We start from the raw sequence: 25,567 nt of genomic DNA, 5'->3' as shown, positions 1-25,567 counted from the left end.
TATTTCATAGCTTTGAGTGGGAACCTCAGCTTTTAACCCTCAGGAGGCTGAGTCCTTCAGCAGGGAGTTTGGGCGGTCTGTCTTCAACCTCAGGTGTGGCCTCAGGGTTGTACGATGCAGCCTTAAAGCTGTAGAGGTGGGCAGACTTTATCATGCTTTTCCATTTAAAAATGAACCAGAGTGCTTTATTATGTGCCTCAGTGTCAGTGCTCGTATTTTACAAAGCATTCAATAATTTAGAACAAAATTTAAAGAAAGAACAGAGAGCACAGTTACCTGCCGCACTATCCACTCCTGTTATCACCTTCGCTGGTTCACTCGTTGTGGCTGCAGACATTCAGCCAGTACCATGTGTTGGGAAGGTTGCTGGGTGGTGTTGGGTGCCAGGGATTCAGTGGTGAGCAAGTTACACACGGCACCTGTCACGTGGAGGTTACAGTCTCTGGGGGGGCAATGGCAATGACATTCACAGACAATGGCAAGGGTAGGACTAAAGAAAATGCCAAGTACAGATTTTAATGTGTGGCAAAAACGAAAAAGACCTAAGATGCTGTTATAGAGCAAAACGGATTATTTACAGGGATAAAGTGGTCCAGAGAGGTGACACCTCAGAGGAAGGGCTGTTACAACCTGTTCAACAGCTACCTACCCCAGCTTTTGTTGCCGCTTAGGCGAACGGGAGCTAAACCCTAGGTTTTAAAATTCGTATTATGGGAACCCCTCCTGAAACCATTGGTCTTTAGTTCTGCCTCCAAGAAACTAAGTCTTAAAACATCATTTCTGTCTCAGGCCTAGTTTGCCTGTAGTAGTGTTATCCGCTGACTTACCCAGGAGAGGACATCCTGCTTCCCTTCCCTGCTTCCTGATTATCAGGTCATTTAATTTTGTGTCTTTCCTCTGATCAGAAATAAGCCCTTCATCTCCCTCCGCATCCTTTGTTCTTTTTTGAGACCACATTCTATTCCCTCCTGCCTGGCTGTCTTGTATCAACAGGAAATTCCATTTTCTCCACCACTCAGGTTTTGCCCACCTGGTTCTAGACCATTGTTTAAAAAAAGAATTGGAATCTTAAACAGTCTGCTGCACCAGAACAGGGATTATTTCTTTACAAAGACTCCTTTAATCTACCCCCATAGTCCATTTCCTGCCCCCAAAGAGAACTAACGTGAGTCTTGCCTTCATCTTCATCTAGTCCACGTGTGTTTATTGAGTGCTTGCAACACGCCAGACACTGGGGATGAATGTATTTCTACACACCCATAAAAATCTCCAAATACACCACATCTGTCTTGAGCTATATGTTACATTATTTGGCCACCAAAGTGGTCGGGGAGTTCAAACTCAGAGCTTGTGTAAACCTCCCCACTTGGTTCCCAGAGGTCACAGTCTCCCTACAATAACACTTCTTTCTCTACTCTTTCTGAGAAGGCCTGACCCCAGTGCTTGGAAAGAGGACGTGGGGTTAATTCATGGGCTGAGCTCCATGTCCTTTCCTTTCCCATACACGTGTAGCTCTGGCCACACTCCCTCCCCCTCCCCCATGGCCTGTGCTCCTCCTGGGAGGCATGGTCCCTATAAGATGCCATTTATGATTTCTGCATCACCGACATCCCTCTGGTTGAAATGTCACTGAAGCTTTGCATTTTATACAAACTTCGATCCCTTGACAAGTAAGCCATTCAGCCTTCTCGCGGGGTCCACGTGATTCCCAGCCTGAACTCTCAGCTAGGTTTTCAGATTCCTAGATTTTAAAAGCCATAAATTAGCAAATCATCAACATATCACCAGGAAGGATCATCTGGTAGCCATTCTAGTCAGAAGGAAACACAGGCCCCAATAACTGATCTTCACAGAGATATGAAGAACTGTAGACAGACAGACAGAGTAAATAGGAAGACAAACAGATAATTCAAGTTGACAGGCCATCTTGGACTGATTAGGCATTCTGCTTTGATTAGCATTAAACTTTCGGGGGAAGAAGAAAAAGTGAGATTGCCCTAATACTTTGGAAAAATGACCCCTTGACTACTACTGAAATTCAGTACCAAGGGGCAGATACCAAAAGCAAGTGTTAGATGCTGTATTGTGTAATGTAAAGTGCCAGGTATCCCTTTCCAATGAGAGGGGTCTTGGTGGGTGTGGATGTGGGCGCTTCTCTCTTTGCCTCTGCTTTGGATTCTTGTAAGTCACATCTTCAGTCCTTTTTAAACTTGAAGCTCTATTTGGAGAGACTTGGGCGCATATTAAATCAATCTCCTGATAATACTAATGGAATGAAGGCTGTCTCCCTCCCCCTACCCCCCCCCCCGCACTTTTCTGCTGTCTGTCTTCCCTTCCACACGCCTATCAAAATGTTCCCGCTATTGTTCTGAAAACAAGAATAGAAAGGTAGGTGGGAGATGAACTGTGTACCTTAAAAAATAGTCATATTCAGACTTAGACTTTCATTCTCAAATATTCTTTCTTCATTAAAGAAAAAGAATTCTGAACATGACTTTTCTAATTATAATCCCTGAAGATTCTTTCTGCTTAATCTCACATTTGATTGGGTGAATGCTTCCTGGGTAGATTCTGAATGTAAAGAACAAACACAACCAGCCAAGACTAAGTTGCCCCGTGGTTTCTGTTTTCCGGCTGTGTCATCCATTCTCATAGAAGTCTTTCCAGAGTTGTGCACAGTGGTTCCCAGTAGATCTGGTGTTCATCCCACTGATGCTGCCATCATACACTGAAAACAAACCAGGAAGCTTTCTAACTGGCCAAGTCCGGTGGCTCTTTTTATTAAAAAACAATCTTTTGAGGCTCACGCAACGTGAAACCCATGGAAACTTGATTTTGTACCTCCACGTCTGTTACTGGTATTGGGAAACAATGACCTGCTCCCACCCCCAAAACCACAGGGGCTGCTCCAAATGTGGGTACCACTTGTCAGTAAAAACAATCTTATGTCCCCCACTATACCTTCTCAGTAAGGACACATGTTCAGAGATAGATGCAATGCCCATCTTGTGAGAGGTTTTATGGCCTTAGCCACTGACCTCAAAGGCAAATGCCAGCTAGTATATAGAACAGATTTAGGAAAGCTCCTATCCCAACATATTTGCTCAACTAACAATTATTGAGCCCTGTTATGGTCCAGGCACTCTGCTAGGTGCTGTGGTTAAAAGGATGAACAAGAAAATGTGATTCTTGCTCTCCTGGAGCTTATCTGAGACTTTGACCAATCAGAACCATCCAAGGAGCCAGTAGCCGATAAACAGAAGCTGGATGACAGAGGAGCATCGTCCCCATGAAATGCTCTTTTGGCAGGAACTTTGTTGAGTAAAATAATGAAGGTATAAAACAATCATGAAGGCTACAAGCATTTTAGAGGGAATGCTCCTAAAAGCACGTTGATAATTCACATTGTTAAATGTACCCATTAGAGTAGTTAGGGCAAAGGTAACAGTGGGGTGACTTGTGCATCTAAAAACCTATGGGTCTAACGATGGACCCAGTAAAAGAGGGGTGTGGAAAGATTTGGGAGGTAGGGGAACTGCTGCTACCACCCTGAGTTCCGTTCCTTTCCATATCTGACAAAGTCCTTCTGTGGCATCTTATGCCTTAGCAAGCTCTGGAACTGGTAGAATTCTCCCAGTACTTATGTGTGTAACAGATGGAGGCTTAATGTGTTGGGGTCTACTCAGAGTGGATGGCTAGCAACATATGCTAGCTGGGGCAACACCCTTGGGTGTGGCTGGAGAATGAGGCCAGGATGTGTCAACTTTTTTTTTTTTTTTTTTTTTTTTTGCGGTACGCGGGCCTCTCACTGTTGTGGCCTCTCCCGTTGCGGAGCACAGGCTCCGGACGCGCAGGCTCAGCGGCCACGGCTCACGGGCCCAGCCGTTCCGCAGCATGTGGGATCTTCCCGGACCGGGGCACGAGCCCGTGTCCCCTGCATCGGCAGGCGGACTATCAACCACTGCACCACCAGGGAAGCCCCTAGGATGTGTCAACTTGATGGTTGTTATGGGAGGGTCAATCCCAGCAGCATATGTTCTAGGGCCATGATGCCTTATTTACCAGGGGTGTTCAGGAAAGAGGTGCGACTCACTTTGCACATCAGAGCTAGAATACCTCCCCTCTACAAGGCAAAATTAAGAACCATTTCTTTGCCTGGATTCATTCTCCCTCTATTCCACCTTCATCCTCAAAGGGTATAGCTGACTTTTGCCTTCATCCTCTCTTCTCTTGGTGCCTCTGTTCAGAAGCATCATTACCAAGTGGAAACAGGCAAATCTGATCTGATCTGAACAGAGAAAAGTGCTGTTCAGTGCCTGGATTTCTCTGTAAGAGCAGAGAACCACCTAGGATAGGAAGAATCAGGTCAAAGAAAGATTGGCTTACTTAAAAGTGGCCAAAGGCCACCAAGCCCTGCAGTAGTGGATGGATAAAACGCAGAGGAGTGAGGGTGTTGGGGAGAGACACAAGGAAGAACCCGTGTAATTTGTGAGAAGTGGGCAGTTATGGAATTGCTTACTTAAGAAGCTGTATAAGTCCTCTTCCAGGAAGGAAGGAAGGAAGGAGGAGAAGAAAAACAAAATAGTGGTGATAAAACCTGCATACTGGGTTATTGTGAGAATTCAATGAGAAGCTAAAGTTAAAGTAAACAAATGCTACAGTTAGGATTCTTTGGGTATAGGCAACAGAAACTGATTCTTGCTGACTTCAGCAGAAAAGGAATTTTCTTTTTGGGAGGTTAGAGTATCTTATGGCATTCAGAGGAAAGCTGAAGATCCTGGAAAGGACAGAGATTAGCTAGAGGAGCAGCCCTAGGATCCAGCAGGCAGCAATTCAGTGAAAGTCCTTATAGGGTTTCACCATCAGGGTCAGTCAGTTCCCACCGTGAACTTAGTGTCCCTTCATTTAAGATTGAAAAGCTCTGGTTGGCCTAGTTTGGGCAGGGAACCATGGTTAAAGGTCCCAAGACTACATCAGATTGGGGACGGGTGGTTCCCCAAATTAAAAATGAGGTGCTATTCTTTAGGTTGGACAGAACCCATGCTCCAGATGAGGGGCGTCTTCTTAATTATGTGCACAAGCAGCAGAAGCAGCTTATCTGTATGTCCTCTTCTCATACCTCTCCCCCCATCCTTTCCCCAGGCCAAGGTTTAGGTTTTTGCTTACTCTTATCACGAACGCCATTGTGGACAACCAGAGCACTGGGCCCTCACCATGGTCCTTCCTGATCAATGCACTTTTCTTTGCAAGTACTTGGAAGACATTGTCAAAAAAAAAAAAAAAGTTGTGTGTTTGTGTGTGTGTCCAAAACATATCTAGCATCTAATTTTAAGAATCTGTACATTTAGGTAACTGCAGTGTCTTCCTATAGCCAAATCCAAGGAGGAAAGATCAAAAATTAATTAATTTATAAACCCTAAACTCTCTTTAATTTGACATCATTTTAATATTTAAATTTAAATATAAACTATTTTAATTTTTCCCAAAAAGATGAGGTGCCGTTGAAAGGAAGGTACATGCTGGACTGGTAAATACAGCCAACGTCTCCTGCTCTGAGGTTCTCAGTATTTATTTTTAAGACTTGGACTGAGGTTCCTTTTAGGCAACAAGCTACAAAAGGTGTGTGATCATTCCTCGTGCCTGGTGTGATTATGGAGGTCTAATGGTGACTTGGGGTGGTGGAGGTGCAGATACAGATCCCTCTGTGTGGTTTAGGTCCTGACTGTCTCTTCGTGCAGAAAGCTCTGGTCTTGTCAGGACGTCCCAGTGTTCTCTGTTGGGGCTATCAGTAGTCTGTCCTCTGACCTTGGGGCTCTGTTTTACAGAGGTGCCTTTGCTGCACTGTTGGGATCTGTTAGGGAAACAGCTCAACAGCTGTTTCTCCTCCAGCACAGCTCTATTGACAGCTGGATAAGATGATTACTTTATTCTCTTCCTCACTAGGAGGGAAAAGACATTTTCTTCCTTTGCAATTAGCAAGGTACTAGATGTGGGCCCTGGGTAGACAATTATCTCCGAACCTCCTTGGTTTTGTTTTTGTTGTCATTGTTGGCTTGCTTTTGTTTTTTCATCTGTTTTAACAGGAAATAGTTAAAACCAGGGTTGGGAATCCTGAGCTCCATACACGCTCACAATTGGTTTGTTTTCATTTTTGTCCTCTTTACATGGACTGGCCTCTCACAAACGAGACACGGTGGTAGATCGGAGGTGGCAGAATCAGCCAACGATCTGCAGGCTTGCAGTTAACTAACTAAAATTTCTTCTACATTTCCTATGACATAGGGTGTCCAAGCCAGGCACACTTCACCAACTGTTCCATTGGTCAATAGACAATTCTTGAAAGCCCAGCAAGTTTTGGGGGTCCTGAGCTAGGCCTCAGGGTGGCATGGAAGGATGGGGCCCACACAGCCTGGAGTTAGCTTTTGTTTGCTGACGATGATTGCCCCACGTGGAAGGCAGTTCCTTTGGGACGGGCTCTTGGTACCAGCAGCAGTGGGAAGGCAGGATTAGGATTAACCTTCTTCCTTTGGGCAGTGGGGTCATGAGCCTTAAGGGAAAACCTGGGTAACAGTTGCTCTAAAGGACATGCCCCAAATCAGGGGAAGCTGCCTGATGAAGCAGGTACAAAAAGCACTACCAGGTGAGACAGAATGTAAAGCCCAGAATCTTCCTTTGAGTCTCAGCTTGCATGAGAGACAGAGTCTTGGAGAGAGAGTTATGTAGACCCTGAATGGCTTCAGTTCAACCTAGGAGGGACAGCGTGAACTTTGAGTACGGACCACTGTGTGATTTGGGTCGTGGGGTCTTTTGTCACCGCTGCCCTGCTTTCTATGTGATAAAATGCTGTCGAATTCCGTTGACAGGTCCTTCTTAAAATGCATTCCCATCAGATACAATTTCCAATAGTGGGAGGCACTGGGAGTGAGAGGTAGGACGAGGAAAGCATGATTAGAAGGCTCAGCAGAGGGACAGACAAGATTCTAGCATATGTATTTGATATAAATATTATAGTTTTACAGAGGCATCTAGATCAATATATGCCACATTTCATCTACCTCTTTGACAAAGTGAGCGCAATGTATTCAGGGAAAGCTGTATAGGATTTTCAATTTACTCTGTATGATTTATTGTGACAGGATAGCTATGGGTTTTTTAAGTTCTTTATACTTGTTCCAGTAAAGATGGATATAGTATCTTTAAAAATAAACAGCCCAGAGCTGTGCATTTTACACTGTCTTCCTAGAGTGAGGCTCAGCTAAAGAGAGATCTGAGACCTCCCTGCCCTCATGGGACATGATGCAGTCAAATTTGCCTCAGTCCTCACTCTTTAGCTTTTTCTGGGGGCGGGGAGGGGAGTAAACAGGAGACTGAATTAGGAAGCTATTGCAGATGTCTAGAGAAGATAGGATGGCATGGATTAGGGTGGGAACAGAGAACTGGAACGCCGAGAGAGGATTCAGCAGCATCTGTGGGTGCAGCCCCGTCAGTCTGGGTCTTTTCATTTTCTAGTGACTGGCCCTGGGTCACACAGGACAACCCCCCACCCACCCCCCGCCCCAGTCTCCTGATTCCTAGCCCAGGCTCCTTTCAGGGGCACCAGCTGCTTCAGTTTAGAAGACATCAAACCGAGGGGGTAGGTCTGCCCATGCTCCGGCATTCACCTCGCACTGATCTCTGGACCTCTGTTTCCATATCAAAATAATGCGGGCACTAGACTAAACATACACCAGGGGCCGTCCTGAGACTAAGAAAAACGTGAGAACGTGGAAGGAAGCCTATCATTGTCACTTTTTCAAAGGCCAGTGGCTTTAAGAAACATTACCGGAGTCTTTTTTAAAGTGTGTAGATATTAGTTCTCATTGAGCTACACTCCACCTCAGTGGATCTCTGGATGCCTCATTTGCTGGAACCCGGGGAAGCTTTGTCTGGGAGACCCCACTCTGTCCTCTTATGCCTCCTGCTGTAAATCAGGTCCCCTAAGTGATCCATTCTGACAGATATCAGTGGAATTGAGTTCTGGAACTGAAGTTCCAACTCAACTGGGGCATTCTGGCATTCCTGACTCATCTCCAAGAAGGGTGTAGACAGATTGAGGATAATGTGCAGGATTTCCTTCTGGAAGTGGAGATGGTTAATGATGGGAGGGGCACACCAATGTGTATTTAGTGAAGACGTACCCATGAAATAAGCAACTGGCAGCTTTCTGGTGAAGCTGATAGAGTTTGTAATAGTCAAGCATTATTCTTCTTCTGATTAAGTCACACTCAAGCCCCTTGATGCCAAGCCTGCTCCATGGCACACTAGGGTTACCCACTCCTAATCCAATCCATCCCATGTTTCTGGCCCTTACCCAAACCAGGCATGCTTGCTTACATTGGATGAGTAACTCCTTCCCACAAAATGCCATCGGCTACTATTTTGGCATTTAAGATGGTTCCTCACGTATCTGAGTTGGATCTTTTAATCCAAGCCATTAAAATTAGTTTATCCCAAGAAAGAGTTGTTCACAGGACTTGAGAGAACTTTAAAAAACAGAAAGACCATCACATCAGAAATGGTTAATGATTTAGGTTTGTTGGCCATCCTCACAAACTGAGTGGCCAGGCCCTGTAGACATCCATCATTAAGATTGCTTGTAGTCTAAAAAAGTTCAAGTCCAGAGCCACAGATGGGAAGAATGTTAGAGCCCTTCATAGCTAACTTTCCTAAATATTCTCTGTTGTCAGTGAATCTTTTAGCTTTTTGTTATCTTCTGGACCCTTGGGCTGGACATGGCATAGAGTGTCTAAAATGGACATTTATATCACCTTGCAGCCCTTTGTCTTGCCAAATTGGGTGGCTTCAGTTAAAAAGTTGGTTTAGAGTTTGTTGTCACTCAGCCTTTGCTGTCTTGAGCTTGCTGGCCTGGCTGATTAGACGCAGCTAGAATCTAGTGATACCACAAAGTGGTGATGCTTTAAGTGAGGGCCTCTCTCCTGGCCCAGGGAGGACCCTCCGACGTCTCCTCCACCATGTGTCTGAGAGGACCTTTTGTTGGCCCAGCCCTGTCTCTCGTGAAGGAGCAGAAGCTGAAATACCCAAACCTCTGCTCTCTCCAGTTCATCACCTGTGTCTTTGTGAGAGTTAGAGGCTGAGACCTGGATCATATGCCGGGCAAGTCACTTAACCTGCCGTGGGACGTCAGGCACATGACTTAAGGAAATTGAGGTTCAGAGAGGTTATTTGAAAAGGTACAGATAGTAGCAACACAGGGTTGTTTGAGGATCAGGTGAGAGAGACTCCAGGAGCCATAGAGCACTTTATATCTGTTACATCCTGATGTACAGATATCACATGACTCCTACCATTTAATCATTCTTAAAATGGCCCAGGCTCTTTACTAGGCCCTTTCCATGTATTATCTGTTTAAATAAATCCTCAAGATAACCTCATGAATCAGGTACTAGCTCCAGCCCCTCAGAGACTCTGACATTATAGTTGTAAAATGCAGAATTTGTACCTTGCCCAAGACTATTTGGTTATTTAGTGTCTGAGCTGAGCTACCACAGGGCTATCAAAGTATGAATCTCACATGGTAGATCTGTAGGTGTCAAGGAACCCGACAGAGAGAATCTTAGATGCAGATCTTTTTGGCATTTCTCAAATCATGCACCGTGAACAACCATCACTCTGCTTCCAAGGAGAGCACACCCTACTCTCAGTCTTTGAGTATTTTCAATTATAGTTTCAATCACTGAAGATGTGAGAAATTCTGCTTCTCTTCTCCCAGCAATAAGAGCTTTCTTCAAACTATTGCCCACGGAATTTTCAAAAGTCCTGAAAGTATTTCTGGAAAATAACATTTCCCCTTTCACCATCCATCCCTTGCACTCCTGCAGGGCCCCTAGTGCTCCCTCAGATATGGGCTGGTGGGAGCAGATCTTCTCATGCAGATGCTGATTTAGAGAGGCAGCTTCTCTCCATCCATCTATTCTAACTGCATTCAAACATTTTCAATATGTGGGCTCCTTGATAGCTTCCACTGTATGGAAAACAAAATGGAGGGAAATGATTATTGGCACAAAAGGAGGAAGCCGTAAATCTTCAAATCAGATAGAGGACAGATTGGAACAATATGGGTTCTCCAAGGTTGCCATGATAGTGTACTTAATAACTCTTCTTGGGCAAAAAGGCAATCTGCTTTCAATCACTCTCGCTTTTTCTGAGCAAAAATACCAATTATGTTGAAGGAAGATTTTTTTTCTTCCTTTTTGATAAAGACTGCTCTCCACCTCAGAAATCATGCTGTAGCTTAAAGACATATATTTTCAATTGTCTGGAATGGTATTGGACAGCTAGCACCAAATTAGAAAAGTCAATCCTTTTTTTTCTCCCCTCTCCTGCCAACATTTGTCTACTTCTTAAGAGACGTGAAAGCTAATTAAAGGCTTAAGGGATAATATTGATGGCATTGGAATATATTTTATATGTACCCAGCACATTTTCAGCTAAGAGAACCCTGTCTCTTTCTAAGGCTGAATAAATCAGCTGGCTGAATCTTTGATTCAAGGGTAAGAGGGTGGACTCATCTCCTTCCCCTCTGCTTCCCACACATCTGTCTTGGAGATGAATGAGCTCAGAAGAGGAAAAGGGAATGCTGGCAGATGTTCATTCAGTTCTTTGCGTACAGGATAGGAAGGTTGAACGTTCTGGCATTTCCCTGGACCTATCATTGATTTGACTCTAGCTCTGAATGATCACCAGGCTTATGCTGGTATAGAACTTTGAGCTTTGCAATGCCTGGTGCAGGAGGCTGGATGGGTAGTATTAACCTCTCAGCTCCCTCTTCAATTGAATGGGGATAAGTAGCTTGCCCAGGACCACACACATCCTTGGTGGCAGAGCAGGGAATGCAATCTGGCTTTACTTTCGGGAAGAGTTCCAGTCACGTATCTGTCCTGCAGAGGTGCCCATACATTGGATTCATGCTGGCCTTGTTCTCAATGATGGAAGTTTGTAAGCAGAAAGCACTAGACTTGCCCCCAAACAGCCCCACTGTCATCTGTGCAGAGGTCAGATATCAGGAGGGAGATACTGTTTCTCAACCACTTTCTGAACATACTTGGCAAGTTCAAAATCAGAAGTCTTATTCAGAACATGCATATTCCCTGGCAGCCTGTTTTGTCCATATAAATGCACGTTCGCCACAAGAAACAGTTTAAGATATGACCTGATGAAAATGTTTATAGTCCAGTTGTTCAACTTACATCGTGTATTCTGACATACATACTGTGTGTCTCAGAAGGAAGTTAGTCATACGGGTTTGGGGGCATAAAATTTGAATCAGTGGCCAAGGGACCTCCCTTAACCTAGTAGGTACTGGCTTGAGAACAAAGTGATTATATTAAAACGTCTCTTCTGAGGGAGCCCATTGACATTCCACAATCCCCCCTCCAAGGGCCTCCACTTGCCCGCTTGCTAAGTGCAGCACCGTAACAATAACAGTCCATAATGGTGATATTATTAAGTGCATCATGCATATTATTGATTTACTCTTTGTTCTGCATCATTATCCTTTCACCAATGAGTTTACTGCATTATTCTCACATACTTAATCAAGCACCAAATTACACCGAAAAGGGCAGGCTCTTGTAATGGCATCTAATGGAACATCGCATAAGCAATCATCACTGCCTTCTCTTAGGAGCCGCCTCCAGCCAATGAGCTTTTCTGCCTTATTGGAATGTGCACAGAGCAATTATGAAGTGCAAGGGGCCTGGCCATTCTAAATTTCCCCACAAAATTACCGTGCTTCACGTTCACCACCTGCCCATGCCTCACAGCCCAGCCAGGGAGTCGGCCTCTGTCACTGTCAGCCTGAGGGGCACAGGGATCTGGGCTGAGCCTTTTGCTACAGTCTCTTTAGTAGAAGCCAGCAGGTTTTATCTCCACAGTCAGTCATGGGGATAACACTTGCACCAAAGAGCGTCCTCCTGACTAAGCATCGTACGTAATAAGTATAAGTGGCCATAGGATAGCCCAGTGTCAAAGTCAGATTGGTCCAGGAGCCCAAAGATGTTGGGGAGACTGTTCTTCCTTCCAGGAGCCCTGGAAGGTGGGCTCATCTCCTCAGGGGGAGTTACCATCTCCAGAAACAGAAGTGCAAACCACCCCGAAATAAAGGCAGACAATTCCGTCTTCATCATCCCTTCCTAGCTTTTCTCCCCATCCTGAGGTAAATTCCTTTGTTTCTCATAGAAATCCCAGGCACCCTAAGGAAGCAGCTGTCTGGGGATGCACAGCCTGCCTGCGGCACGATCTCAGATTCCATAGGTGTCCCATCCCCATTTAGTCCTGAGTAATGCTCACTTACTGTGAAGTGTTACCTGCCCCCGTTGTCAGAGGAGTTATGGCGGAAAAGTGCAAAATTTCCTTTTTACTGCTTACGGCCAGCAGAGCCCATAATGTGTCAAGCTGCACATTAGCCACCCTGATAAAAGTCCGCTTTCTTACACACAAAATCATCATTTCAACAAGATTTGTTATCTCATTACCTGATAAGCTCTATGTCATAAACCAAGACTCATTCGGTAAATCTCCCGGGAGGACGCTTTGTGGGCAGAAAGGGAGAGATATGAATCTGCAAAGGACTTGATAATGCAGCATTTAAGCTCAAGCATAATGTCACTTATTGTTAAATGCATAAAACCACTTGGCCGATCGGCTGGGCTTTTAATAGGATTTTGTGCAGCATCAGGTGAGAAGCCATATGCTTTTCTGTCAGAGGCTCTGAGCACCTTCCAGCCCCGCTGCTTTGCCTCACTGCCCTCTGGGGAGGGGAACTGGGCTTTACTGAGCCTCCTTGGGGGAGACGAATGCTTCCCTGCAGCTGCGCACTTCCTCTGTCTGGCCGCGGGTGGGTGCCGGGGAATCGCTGGGCTTTGCCTCATCTAACTGGCCTCTCCCATCCAGGCACATTGTGGTCTGTGGACACATCACCCTGGAGAGCGTTTCCAACTTCCTGAAGGACTTTCTGCACAAGGACCGGGATGATGTCAACGTGGAGATTGTCTTTCTTCACAAGTAAGAGGCCCCTGCTGTTTCTAGACCCTCCACCCAGCCAGGCACCTCTAGGGGGACTCCTCAAGTGTCTGTAGGAGGGGTGATGTGAGGGCGGCATTCGGGGGGCAGGGCAGAGTTGAATCAGCCACGATCCCTGCTGGGCTCATTGGAGAGGATGTTCTGGAACCGATGGAAAGGAAGCAATGCACTTGTTCAGTGAATAAGAGCAGTATCTGTCTCTGTGGAAGCAATTCTGACAAGTAACGGTGGGGTTCATTATGGGTCAAACACGTCATTACTGTCCCCTCAGCTGTCTGGATCTATGCGATCCAGGTGTGTCCACAGTGTCTGGTGTGGATGATTAGCTGTTTGGTGTAGATTCTTTATGAGTGGAGGACTGACATAGTGACCAAGCAAGACAGAGACATAAGAGGAAGCAGGGTACAGGGTAATAGAAACAGTGACAACAACAAGTGTCGTTCCTAGGAACCTGCAGTGTAGGACACGGTGCGGGTCACCACAGCCTCTCCTGAAATCAACAGAGGGAGTAAGAGTACCTGCTTGACTCAGAGTGCAATCTGAATCCTGACTCAACCAAGTACTGAACAAGTTCACCTCCCTGGGCCTCAGTTTCCACATCCATAAGATGGGGAGATCACAATGGTTTCTTGGGCTATTTTGAGAATGAAAAGAAGTAATCCATTCCAAGTATACAGAGCAGAATCAGGCACACAGTAAGTGCTCAATAAATGTTAGCTGTCGTCATGAGAGAGAAAGTACATTCGGCTGCCCAATGTACTTAGGAGGTAGGTCTTATCAAGTTTGTTTTACAGGTGAGGAAAGCAAGTTCTTTGCCTGATCCCCTTTTAGGTAAAAGGTAGTCCATAACAGGGATGGAGAGTTGGGGGATACAGGCATGTTGACATGGGTGGCACCCTCTTCTTTTATGGAGATGGGGCTATCATGGGGGCCAGTCTTAGCCCCATGTTGCCAAGGGACAAAGCTCCCATGTTGGTGTTGGCTCCATGTGGGGTTGACCACCCAGGACTCAGTCCTGCTCTGAGATCCCACCGAGGTTGACTTTCCTGTAGCTATCCAAGGCATCTCCTTCCTTTCAGCATTTGTGAATATGAAACTGACCATGTCTGAGCACCAGCATTTTTCTTCTTAGCACTGACTTATCCAAGTTCTGAAAACACCAGCCAGGCCATGGGCACAGGAGCAGAACCCACAGATCCAATTAACTGCTTAGCCACCGATGGCCAGCTGTGGGGCTCATCCTCTGCTGAGCATTTGGAAGGTTCAAGACAAGTATAGTGTATAGGTTCTGCCCTCATCTTGGTTTGGCATTTCAAGATGAGCACATGTGCAGCAATTGGAGCACAACATGGATCATCTAGTAACGGACTGATGTCAGTTTAATCAAGTGGCAGAATCACACGGGGCGTCTGTATCAGGGAGAGACCACCACTCCTTGTATTTCCAGGGCAGGCAGGCTTCCTGAAGGAGGACCGACTTGTCACGGATCTGGAAGACTGGTTGGATTTGTACAGGCAGCTGCTTTTCTCTCACCCACTGCTTTAGTCTGAGTCAACAAGCTGGCTGTTATCGCTTCAGTTGCTAGGATTCACCTTTGTGTCCCCAGCATCTATCAGTGTCAGCCTTGTCGTCCATGGCCCAGTTAATTAACCTCTCAAAGCTTTGGGTTAATAACATACCTTCCTGTAGAGTTGTTTTGAGGTTTAAATGAGTTAGTACTTGTCAAGTGCTTAGGATGGTGGCTGCCACATAGTAAATGCTCAGGAACATTAGCGGTTATTATCATGACTGAGTACTACATAAATGTCAGGCAAGGGTTGATTAACTCAGTCCTTGGCACCTAGTAGGTTCTTGGCACCTAGTAGGCACAGTACCTAACAGAGAGTAGGTATTTTTCATCTCTGCAGAAATAATAAATGAATGAACCAATGTTCAACCAATGTTTTAATCCTTGCCCTGCAATGGGAAAGATGGCTGTGTAGCTCAGCACCAAGAGTGATGAATAGTGTACATTGCTGAATCAAGAACGGTACTGAGAGTGGGTTAGCTCTGTGCATGGCTGCTCAGAAGTGACGTTTTTTTGATCCAGGCCCTGGGGAGTGAAAAGTCCATGAGGTGGAGAAGCAGGGAAAAGGGTTTTGATGGAAGGCACAGCAGGAGGCTCTGCCAGGAAGACTTTTGGCTAATCCCTGATGTCACAGCCTCAGTTTCTCCATGCATAAAATAGGGATTGCATTCATCATGAAGTTGAAGACATTTTGCCCCATAGGTCTCAGACTCTGTAAAGGTTATGAACCTCTTCATTTTAACTTCGTACTGGTTTTGGTTTTCAGTTGGGCTGGGGTTTTACTTCTCTTGAGTGTGAGCCTCTTATTTATGGCCAGAAAGGGGGCTGCTTTGAAGGTGAAAACCTTTTTCCCATGTCTCTCTCTGTGAAAATTGGAGGGAAGGGAGGTCATGGAGGCTGAATACCCGAGTCTGTTATATTAATGGCTGTTTTTTCTCTCCCTGCCCAGCATTTCCCCTAACCTGGAGCTTGAAGCTCTGTTCAAACGACATTTTACTCAGGTGGAATTTTACCAGGGTTCAGTCCTCAATCCACACGATCTTGCGAGAGTCAAGGTAAGAAGGAAGAAGTGACTTCTGCTTTTACTCCATCTGGGGTGTGTGACTCTGTGGTGAAGGGACATGTGTCCCAGGGTGGCCAAGAGTCACCTCCATACCCCTAATGAGATAAATCAGATACCACCAACCTTGGTGTCACCCTTGTACTGATCTCAGGACTTTGTTCTGCTGGCACATGGTGGACCACGTGTTAAGCATTCTACATGTAGACTTGTTGTACATAACATGCTAGACATCACTGGTTGCCTCAATATCAGCACTGCTAAAGGAAGTAGACCAGTTGTATGGACTCAATATATAACATAACAATCAAGTAATTTCCATTATGAGTACTTAAATTGGACTCAGTGTAACTCTGAAATCTGTTATTTACATCAGAAAGAAACATTAAGGATACACTATAAAATAAAGTTTACCCAAGCCGTAACACATTTTGAGCTTCCTTTTTTCCTCACCAAGGACTAAAGGTGCAAAACTAAACACTCGGGAATCTGATAGCACTTGGTAATGGGCTCATCTTTCTTTCTAGAACCTACTAAGTTAGAATCTTCTTATAAAGCACACCTAAGGCTTATAAGGGAAAGGGATACAGCAAAATGGCATATGCTACTTTACTCATTTCACATAGATTTTGTAAGCACGTTCAATCTGTGCACGCCAGTGGAGATAGATTAATATTTTGAATCCACTGACATCTAAATGCTTACTGTGGTCACCACATAATGCAGTAAATAATGTAATTGGCAAACGTGAACAAGCCAAAAGGATTTGGGTAAATTCTTTACTTTATGAAAGAAAGAAAACTAGAGACAATTTGTGACATACCATGGAGGAAACCATGGCCTCCCACCAAATGCAAGAATGGTCTTTTATAAGTATAACATCCCAAGTAGGACAGACCTGAGCCAGAATGGGAATTCTTATGCTTACAGAGTCCTGTTAATATTATCCAGACCTGATCCAAATTATGTCTAATGTGGAATCTTATGGGAACTTGGGGAAAACAGTTATTGTCCATGGACTTGATTTAGATGCAAGCAATTCTTTGCATAACTCCTCATCCCCTCAAAGGAATAAGTCTCTGTTGGCACATGTTTAGAAAAGTCAGTAGGTTGTATTTCGAGGTCATCTGTAACATCATTTCATACACGTAGATTTGTTGTCTTTTGAATATCTGAATGCTAATTGAATACTAAATAGTACTGAGCTGTTATCTGAGTTAGGGCTCTCATGTCCTCTTATGCCATGGTTAAGATGTGAAAAAAGGTTAGGTGAAGGACTTTGGAGTCTAAATTTCTGAATCCCCAGTGACTCAGTTAACTTGGTAGCCTGAGAGAAGAGGTTTAGCCCACCTAATGCCATTTCCTGACTGGAAAAGTTAGGATGATGGTGCAGATGGTGGGGAAAGGAGGTGGAGAGGGGACCGAAAGGCTTAATTATTATCTCAAGAAATCCAGAAAGCTTACGTGTAAAAGGCTATGCAGAATGAGAAGTGTAGTTACCAAGGTACACATTGTCCCCTCCAACAGCGACAAGATGAAATGTTTATATCATAACAAGAGCTTGCAACCTACACTTTTGACAAAAACTATAATCTCTCAGAATTACTGTTTTCTTCTTTCCTTGCAAAGCACCAGGTTCCCCCAGAGCCCTCAACAGAGAGAGACTGCAACCAAGCATGGCTATTTATATGTTTGTGTTCTGTGATTTTCCTTTTGGTGTCTTAGATAGAGTCAGCAGATGCGTGCCTAATCCTTGCCAATAAGTACTGCGCAGACCCCGATGCTGAAGATGCCTCCAACATCATGAGGTAACCTTGGGGAGGCGGGAAGGCTCTGGGCTGGGTGCTGTCTGGCCACTTGCTCTCCTGTTGGGTCCTCTGCAGAGCACTGTCTCTGTGGGACCTTCTTTCCTCATTAGCCACCCTACAACTAGCCATCCGCATAGGCCTAAGGCAGGGTGGGGAACTGAGGCTGTGGTGGGTACAGAGGGCAATGACACAAGGCCTCATTAACTGAAAGCTCATCCTTAAAAGATAGGAGCTTTGGGGCTCACAAGCAGTCTTGGGGTGGAGGACTAGCAAAGGAAAGATAGATTTCATTGGGAGTAGGCCTGAACTAAGGTACCATGTTCCCTGAGGGGGAGTGGGCCTGAGAAATCTGAACTGTAAACGATTTCGTTCCCGGGAGACAGTTTGGAATAGCTGGAGATGTTCTTGGTTGTCATAGTTAGGGGACAGTGCTGCTCATGTCTGGTGGGTAGAGGCTGGAGTTACTGCTCAACATCCTACAGTACACAGGACTGCCCCCCACAGCAGAGAATTAGCCGGCCCCAAATGTCAATAGTGCCATGGTTGAGGAGCCCCAGGTTAGAGCTTTCCGAGTGTGTCTCTAGCACACATAGATGAATATCTCCCACAAAGAGGGGTTTGTTAACCAATCAGCTTGTTTCAACCAGTTTCCCCAAATGAAATAGTTTTTTGTTTTTGTTTTTGTTTTAATTACTTTATTTATTTATTTTTGGCTGCATTGTGTCTTCGTTGCTGTGCGCAGGCTTTCTCTAGTTGCGGCGAGCAGGGGCTACTCTTTGTTGCGGCGCGCGGGCTTCTCATTGCGGTGGCTTCTCTTGTCGCGGAGCACGGGCTCTAGGTGCGTGGGCTTCAGTAGTTGTGGTGCGTGGGCTCAGTGGCTGTGGCACGTGGGCTCAGTTGCTCCGCAGCATGTGGGATCTTCCCAGACCAGGGTTCGAACCCGTGTCCCCTGCCTTGGCAGGCGGATTCCCAATCACTGTACCACCAGGGAAGTCCCCTGAAATAGTTTTCTTCCCTGAATGCCTCCTCAGTGCTTTGAATACTAATATGAATTTCTAAGATAATGTTCTAGAGAGACTTTCTCAAACCTGTTTGACTACAGGCCCCCTCCCCCTCCTTTTTTTTTTTTTTTTTTTTTTTTTTTTTAACAGAACATCTCCTGGCAGGGCTGGGGGAAGTGGGCGTCGCTCTTTGGAAAACACTGCCCAGAGCCTTTCTCGTAAACGCGCAGGGCCCACCTGAGACCGTTCTCTGGCCAACTCCTGCTCCTTATTCTGTTCTTATTTCAGGAGAAAATTGTTCCATTTTTGTTCTTTCCATAGACCCATATTCCAGACATCTTGGGACTATGAAATGACTACAAAGTTAAGATATTTTGCTCCACTTAGTGAAAACCCTTTTGGATTCTTCTCTCCTGCAGCATAAATTGCAGGAGGAGGGGGTAATAAAGAGAACCTTCTGGAGAAGACATGAACCAAGAGAAAACATTTCACTCCCACTAGATTCCCAGGAACTCTTGCCTAATTGCAAACAGCCATCCTTTGGGTCTAGACCAAGATTCCCCTCTCCCTATAGCTTGGTTTACTGTGTCCTGGGAATTTACCTGAGACAGAGGGTAGGGAAGTTGCCTTTGCACCATTACAATGCTCGCATCTCCTTCACTTTGCTTTCACTCAGTGGCCCCAGGTGGCATGAGCTTCCCCATCAGTGAGGGGTCAGAATTCCTCTGAAGCACATCCTCCACTCAGCATCTGGTCCTTGCGTCTGGCAAGCAACATCTGGCACAGTGTTCTCTTTCTACTCACTTTTCTTCAGCAGTATGCTTAGTGCAGTCATCTTAAGACAGTTGATGCATGGACTCCTGTAAGCACTGGGCTTGCCAGGCTGCAGGGAGATGGTGGAATGGGGGCCTGCTTCCACACCTGAGACTGTCCCCTAACTAGTCACAGCCCCAGCTTAGGGTGCATCAGTTGGCCCTTTCCTTGAACTAGGGTTTGTGTCCTTCACGTTTTTTTGTGTCATTTGAAGTGGCAAAAATGTAGGTTTTGGGGAACATTATTTTCAAAATTTCAAATGGAAAACCAAAAGAAGAGGAAGCTTAATGTTTTACCCCACAGAGAAATTTAGGACTGGCACTGCCTTTTTTTTTTTTAAGTGAATAATTGAAATGATAATAGCTTTGAGGTGGGCATTTCTCTTAATCACAATATTTTACTTAAGCCCTGACTACGGTAGGGTTAATATGAAGACATACAGGATACCTGGGTGATTGGCATGATGCCAAGGCGTAAAAATGACTGTAAAAGGTAGTAGCAGAAATGTGATTCAGCCATTCGTTAACGGAATCAGAACTAAGGCCCAGGGAGCAAAAGGAAATGGGAAGCTCAGGGTTAAAAGAAGGGCTCTGTCTTTCCCTTATTTGTATAATCCTCCTTTCCCCTTAGTTTAATGAGACCAATCTGCCTGTTTTGAAATTAAAATGTCAAAGATCCATTTGAAATGAGCTAATGCAGAAAACTGGCTGATGCTGTGAACTGAATTCCGAGGGCTGACAGAGGCTCAAAGTCCTTGAATTATGAGCATGGGCCAACACAACACTTTTTCAAAAATAAAATGAAATCCTTCAAGTGCGAAAGCCCAAAAGGGTGAATTTGTGCAGGGAGAGGCTTCTGCGTGATCCATTTCCTAAATTCCCAAGTGGTAGCTTTTCAGACAAAACTGCTCCCCGGCTGCCTCCTCTCCATCTTTGCACGAGAAGGGATGAAGCATAGGGCATTTCCTGGTGGGAAGTTGTGGGGTGGTCATGATCAATGCACTTGCATTTCCGATTAGGCTTAGGAGGTGGGCCTTGCTGTGGAATCCCAGTCTTTAGCCTTCCTGTCACAGAAGGAAATGTACAATGTCATCTCTGACAGAGTGGGTAATGACAGAAACCATAACTTGCATGTGGAGAGAGCTTTTAATGATTTCAAAGCATTTTCACATCTGGTTTTTCATGTGCTGCTCATACCAAGCCTGTGAAATACATAAAGCAGGTACCGTTGCCCCCAATGTCCAGATGAGGAAACAGTCACAGAGAGTCCAGGGATTTCCTGAAGGTCCCTCAGTTTGTTAGTGTAGCAGCTGGGGCTGGGATGCAGGTGTTTCTGTTCCTCTGCTCGCGGCCCCTCCCCTTGCAGCACAGTGATTGTTGTGGGGAACAGGAGGGAGGGTTAGAGTAGTAGGGGCTGGCAGTAGTTAATACTAAGTAGGGACTGAGAGCAGTTTGGGGGAATTTTCCACCAGCCTATGACCTCCCCGAGGCCTTGACACTTAACTATAACCAGCATCAAAGTCATTGTTTAGATGCTGTTAGCTATCACAGGCTGAGTCATGTGATACGATAGGCCCATCCTAAGAGCCCTGCTCAGAAATCATTTTTGTGACAGTGGCCATGTGTGCGTGACAATTAGAATCATTTGTCAGGCTGCTTGTATGATTTGTCACGTTGTCTCATGTTGTTAACTTGGAGAATTGGCCTCAGAGCAAATCGTTTCCGGGCTCCTCCCTAGGGTATGTGAGATGGCAAACCTCTGTTGGCCCCATGAGTTGAGCTTGTTTTATTTAGAGGCCCATGTGGGCAATAAGCCCGTGACCGCTGCTCCAGAACCCCCATGCCCGGTACACACATGCCATCACCGAGACACCACGGGACCTCTCTCTTCTTTTATGCCTAGGACATGGTCTGTGGCCTTTCTGTGCTTTCCTTTTCACACGAACACGGGGTATGGCAGTGGAAACACAGTGTAACTTGGCCCGGTGGCTGCAACCCCTCTGAAGGTCCAGGCTGCTGGCCCTACATTCACTCCATTTGGATGTAATCAAATTAATCTTCCCATCAGACTCCAAGGGTGAGGCACACCCTGGCTCAGCTTTTGTTCTTTTCTTTTTCAGAGTCATCTCCATAAAGAACTACCACCCGAAGATAAGAATAATCACTCAGATGCTGCAGTATCATAACAAGGTAGGGCAGTGAGAGCCTGTCACAGGCTCAGCGATGCACACGGGGCTCCAGGCTCTTCCCCCTCTCCAGACAGCCACACACGCATGTGCATGCATGCACGAGCACACACGCCAATGCAATCCAAAGGCCTGGGTAAAGAGGAGTGGTGGGTAAAAACCTCCCTGGGACGTTTCTTCAGTCCAAACACCTCGTTTGCAGTTGGTCACTGGAGGGAAACTCCTTCACCTATTGACTCATTCGTTCAGAAAGCATCTGTTGGTTCCCTAGGTTCCTAAATATTGATGTGTCTTTAGATCCCATTCCAACAACTTCGAATTCTTATGTGCCGCACTTATTTCTTCCATCGGTATTTACTGAATACTACTATGTGGTCAACACTAGGCCTCACCCACACCCCCCAGTCCCGGTGGAAATAGTGAAGCCCTGTTCTGTGCCCTCAGGGATTTTGCAGTCAAGGTGTAAGGTGTCCCAGGCAAGTGAGCACTTTTCTATCTGAGACCAGGTGAACTTGGCGGGACAGACCACGCACTGGGTGGAGAATGTGGAAAAGTGCATCCTCAAATTCAAGATGAGAATTTGCACCGTTGAATTTAGGAAAATAGTTGGCTATCCAGAGATTAAACATAAAGGAATTTTCCTAGTGTTACAGTTTACAGGGAGATCAGGAAGAAAACAAATGTTGGAGTCTATGCTGTTTCCCTTGTGATTATTTCTCCGTAAACCAGAGTCCTGTCTCTCATTCAAAGGCAATGCTCCTTTGCTCAGCCATCAGTAGACTCCCAGGAAAACAGCTTTGGGGGAGGGAAGGTGGCACCTTTCTGTGTTTGACATGAAACCAGTTATGAGAGACCGGAGGCTGCTCAGTACCTGCCACCAGGTGTCCTGTCTGGACAGAATCACTCCCTGCTGGGTTTTGAGTGAGCATGTGTCCCATCTTATGGGCCATATTCCCTACGAAATAGGCAGTCCCATGACCCAGAGAGGACTCCCTTCTGCCATATGCGCCAGTGCCATGCCATTATTTCTTAATTGCTGGCAAGTACTGCCCCATTTCGCTGTGTGGAAGCCCATCGGAGGCGTTGTTGACTGTGGAGCCTGCTGTCGGTGACTGGGCTGCCGCTCGGGCTGCTGCCCACCGCCCACTGCTGCCCAGCCTTCCCAGGTGGCTCCACTGCAGGCTGTGCTGTGCTCCAGCCAGTGGGTTGGGTGGTGGGCACCCAAGGTCACAGTGTCCTGTCTGTCTCTGGAAAACCCAGGACACTGAAGAGAGAAAGTGAGGGTATTGGTAACTCACCGGCATCAATCTGGAGAAGTTCTTTGACAGCAGCCCCCCACCCCCACCCCCGTAGGTGGAGGTGAATTTTATGAGCAAGGCTGTGGCCGGTGACAGCTCCCGAGGCAAGGAACTCTCCCTCTTTCCTTTGTGATTTGAAATTTCATTTAGTGTGGGAGTGCTTTAAGCTGTTGTTTAGATTTGGGGCTGAATTTAGATTGAATAGGAAAATTAATGTTGTATGTTTAGAAGGGGATGTCAGTTCCTTTTTTTCTCCTTCCAATGAGTGCTAATGCAGCATCTTCAAGGAATTAAGGAGGATTTCAGCTCTGTGATTCTTGTCAAACTCAGAAGTAGTTCCGTGGACCTAGGATCCAGATGGCACTGGTCAGTATTCACACAATCATAGCAAGCTTATCATAGCAAGCTGAACATCTTTCACAAACCTCTGCCTTATCATTATTCAAAAACAGTGATGAAGACATCAACTGACCCATGATTATTTGCTTAAAATGCATTTTGTTTAGAACCACCCCAATCTATTTGGGTTTCAGAGTTAGGAAAAGTCACTTATGAGACTTTGTCCTTATAAGATGTGTGAGAGTGAAAGGGCCATAGTGACTTTGTTACAGGGCTCTTTTTATCATTTCATTTTTCTCTTGCAGAGAAAGAACAGGAAGTCCACTGGTCATTATTTGTCATCTCATTCCTTGAGAACTGCAAATAGACGTTCTTCACCTTGCTTTACAATTTTGCTGTGTTTTTTATTATTTTTATTGGAGTATAATTGCTTTACAATGGTGTGTTACTTTCTGCTTTATAACAAAGTGAATCAGTTATACATATACATATGTCCCCATATCTCTTCCCTCTTGCATCTCCCTCCCTCCCACCCTCCCTATCCCACCCCTCTAGGTGGTCACAAAGCACCAAGCTGATCTCCCTGTGCTATGCAGCTGCTTCCCACTAGCTATCTATTTTACATTTGGTAGTGTATATATGTCCGTGCCACTCTCTCACTTCGTCCCAGCTTACCCTTCCCCCTCCCCGTGTCCTCAAGTCCATTCTCTAGTAGGTCTGCGTCTTTATTCCCATCTTGCCCCTAGGTTCTTCATGACCATTTTGTTTGTTTGTTTTTTTAGATTCCATATGTATATGTGTTAGCATATGGTATTTGTTTTTCTCTTTCTGACTTACTTCACTCTGTATGACAGACTCTAGGTCCATCCACCTCACTACAAATAACTCAATTTCGTTTCCTTTTATGGCTGAGTAATATTCCATTGTATATATGTGCCACATCTTCTTTATCCATTCAGCTGTCGATGGACACTTAGGCTGCTTCCATGTCCTGGCTATTGTAAATAGGGCTGCAATGAACATTTTGGTACATGACTCTTTGAATTATGGTTTTCTCTGGGTATATGCCCAGTAGTGGGATTGCTGGGTCATATGGTAATTCTATTTTTAGTTTTTTAAGGAACCTCCATACTGTTCTCCATAGTGGCTGTATCAATTTACGTTCCCACCAACAGTGCAAGAGGGTTCCCTTTTCTCCACACCCTCTCCAACATTTATTATTTGTAGATTTTTTGATGTTGGCCATTCTGACTGGTGTGAGATGATATCGCATTGTAGTTTTGATTTAATTTTGCTGTTTTTTAAGATCCTCCTATCTACCCTTACAATGTTATTTTTCTTCCTCTCTTGGCACTTTCTCTGTACCCATGACTAGATGCCCAGAGATCTCCATCCATTAAAACTTGCTTTCAGGAAAGAACCTGGTACATACATGTACACTTATATCACTGTCAGCATATTCCAAAGGACAGTTAATTCCATAATTGGATATCAGATTTAAAAGATAAAGAATTTCAATCCCCCGTGATCTAATGATGGTGCTATTCTAGGACCTAGAGGGATGTAGGGAAGCTGTCTTCTTTCTCTCCATATAAAACTCGTTCTGAGTTTGTCATCATAATAATCTCAGACATTTGTGTCATATTTTATGGTTTTAAAAGAGCTTTGACATCCATTATCCCATTTAGTCCTCATTTGACCATCTGTGCATTTTAGTATCCCAGTGTGACTGCAGGCCATGGGTCTAAGCTCTGTCTCAGAGCATCTCTGGTGGGTACAACTCATGGTCACTTGGCAGCCAGTGAGCTAAGAGACAGAACTACCAACTGCCACCCTCTCATTCAGTAGAGCCACAGGCTGTTGAGCCAAACTGTGGTTCCTCTGTAAGTCCTGTAGGACTTACAGAAGGATGGAGGTTCTCCAAAGTGGATCTGTTTACCCCCAGTAGAATTCAGGGAGAGAAACACTCAGCCCCACCATCTCCCAGCATGGAAAGGAGACGGCACAGGGGCATTGTCTGATTTGAGTGCAGATGGCTTAAAACTCTTGAAGGAAAGAATGCTTTGGGACATCTTGGAAAAGTTCACTCCTGATGACTTAGCTGTTAGTGGACTTTTAAAATGTTCCCAGCAGACTCTACAGAAAGAGGTCTTTGTCTCTGACCTGAAGCCAAGTCCCAGTGGCCGAATGGTGATGCAAGTTCTTTGAGCTTTCTCACTGTAAACCCTTACACTTGAGCAGAAGTGTTGAAGTGTTTTCTCTGAGACGACCTTCTTTCTTCCTCATGGCAGCTTCCCTAACGTTGCATGTGTAGTGAGAGATGGCACTGGGGCTGGAATTCATCTCTCCTTATTTCCAGGACAGCCTGTTTTCACGTACCTTTCACCTCAAACAGAGGGAAGCCCCAGTCCTGTTG

The 25,567-nt window shown here is 45.4% G+C and overlaps 1 protein-coding gene across 6 annotated transcripts in view; it reads left to right on the top strand.

Annotated features, from left to right (window-relative positions):
- Positions 1 to 25,567, top strand: part of KCNMA1 (potassium calcium-activated channel subfamily M alpha 1) — a 763,138-nt gene that overhangs the window by 539,586 nt on the left and 197,985 nt on the right. For all 6 annotated transcript variants that reach the window (XM_082611009.1, XM_082611010.1, XM_082611008.1 and 3 more), the window contains exons 10-13: positions 12,952 to 13,062; positions 15,597 to 15,702; positions 17,433 to 17,515; positions 21,449 to 21,518. In XM_082611009.1, the coding sequence (XP_082467135.1) occupies positions 12,952 to 13,062; positions 15,597 to 15,702; positions 17,433 to 17,515; positions 21,449 to 21,518 (370 nt within the window). The remainder of the gene's footprint in view (positions 1 to 12,951; positions 13,063 to 15,596; positions 15,703 to 17,432; positions 17,516 to 21,448; positions 21,519 to 25,567) is intronic.

Source organism: Mesoplodon mirus (assembly GCF_964341445.2).
Source record: "Mesoplodon mirus genome assembly, chromosome: 2".
Lineage (NCBI taxonomy): Eukaryota > Metazoa > Chordata > Mammalia > Artiodactyla > Ziphiidae > Mesoplodon > Mesoplodon mirus.
This window is presented reverse-complemented; position numbering and strand designations above follow the sequence as displayed.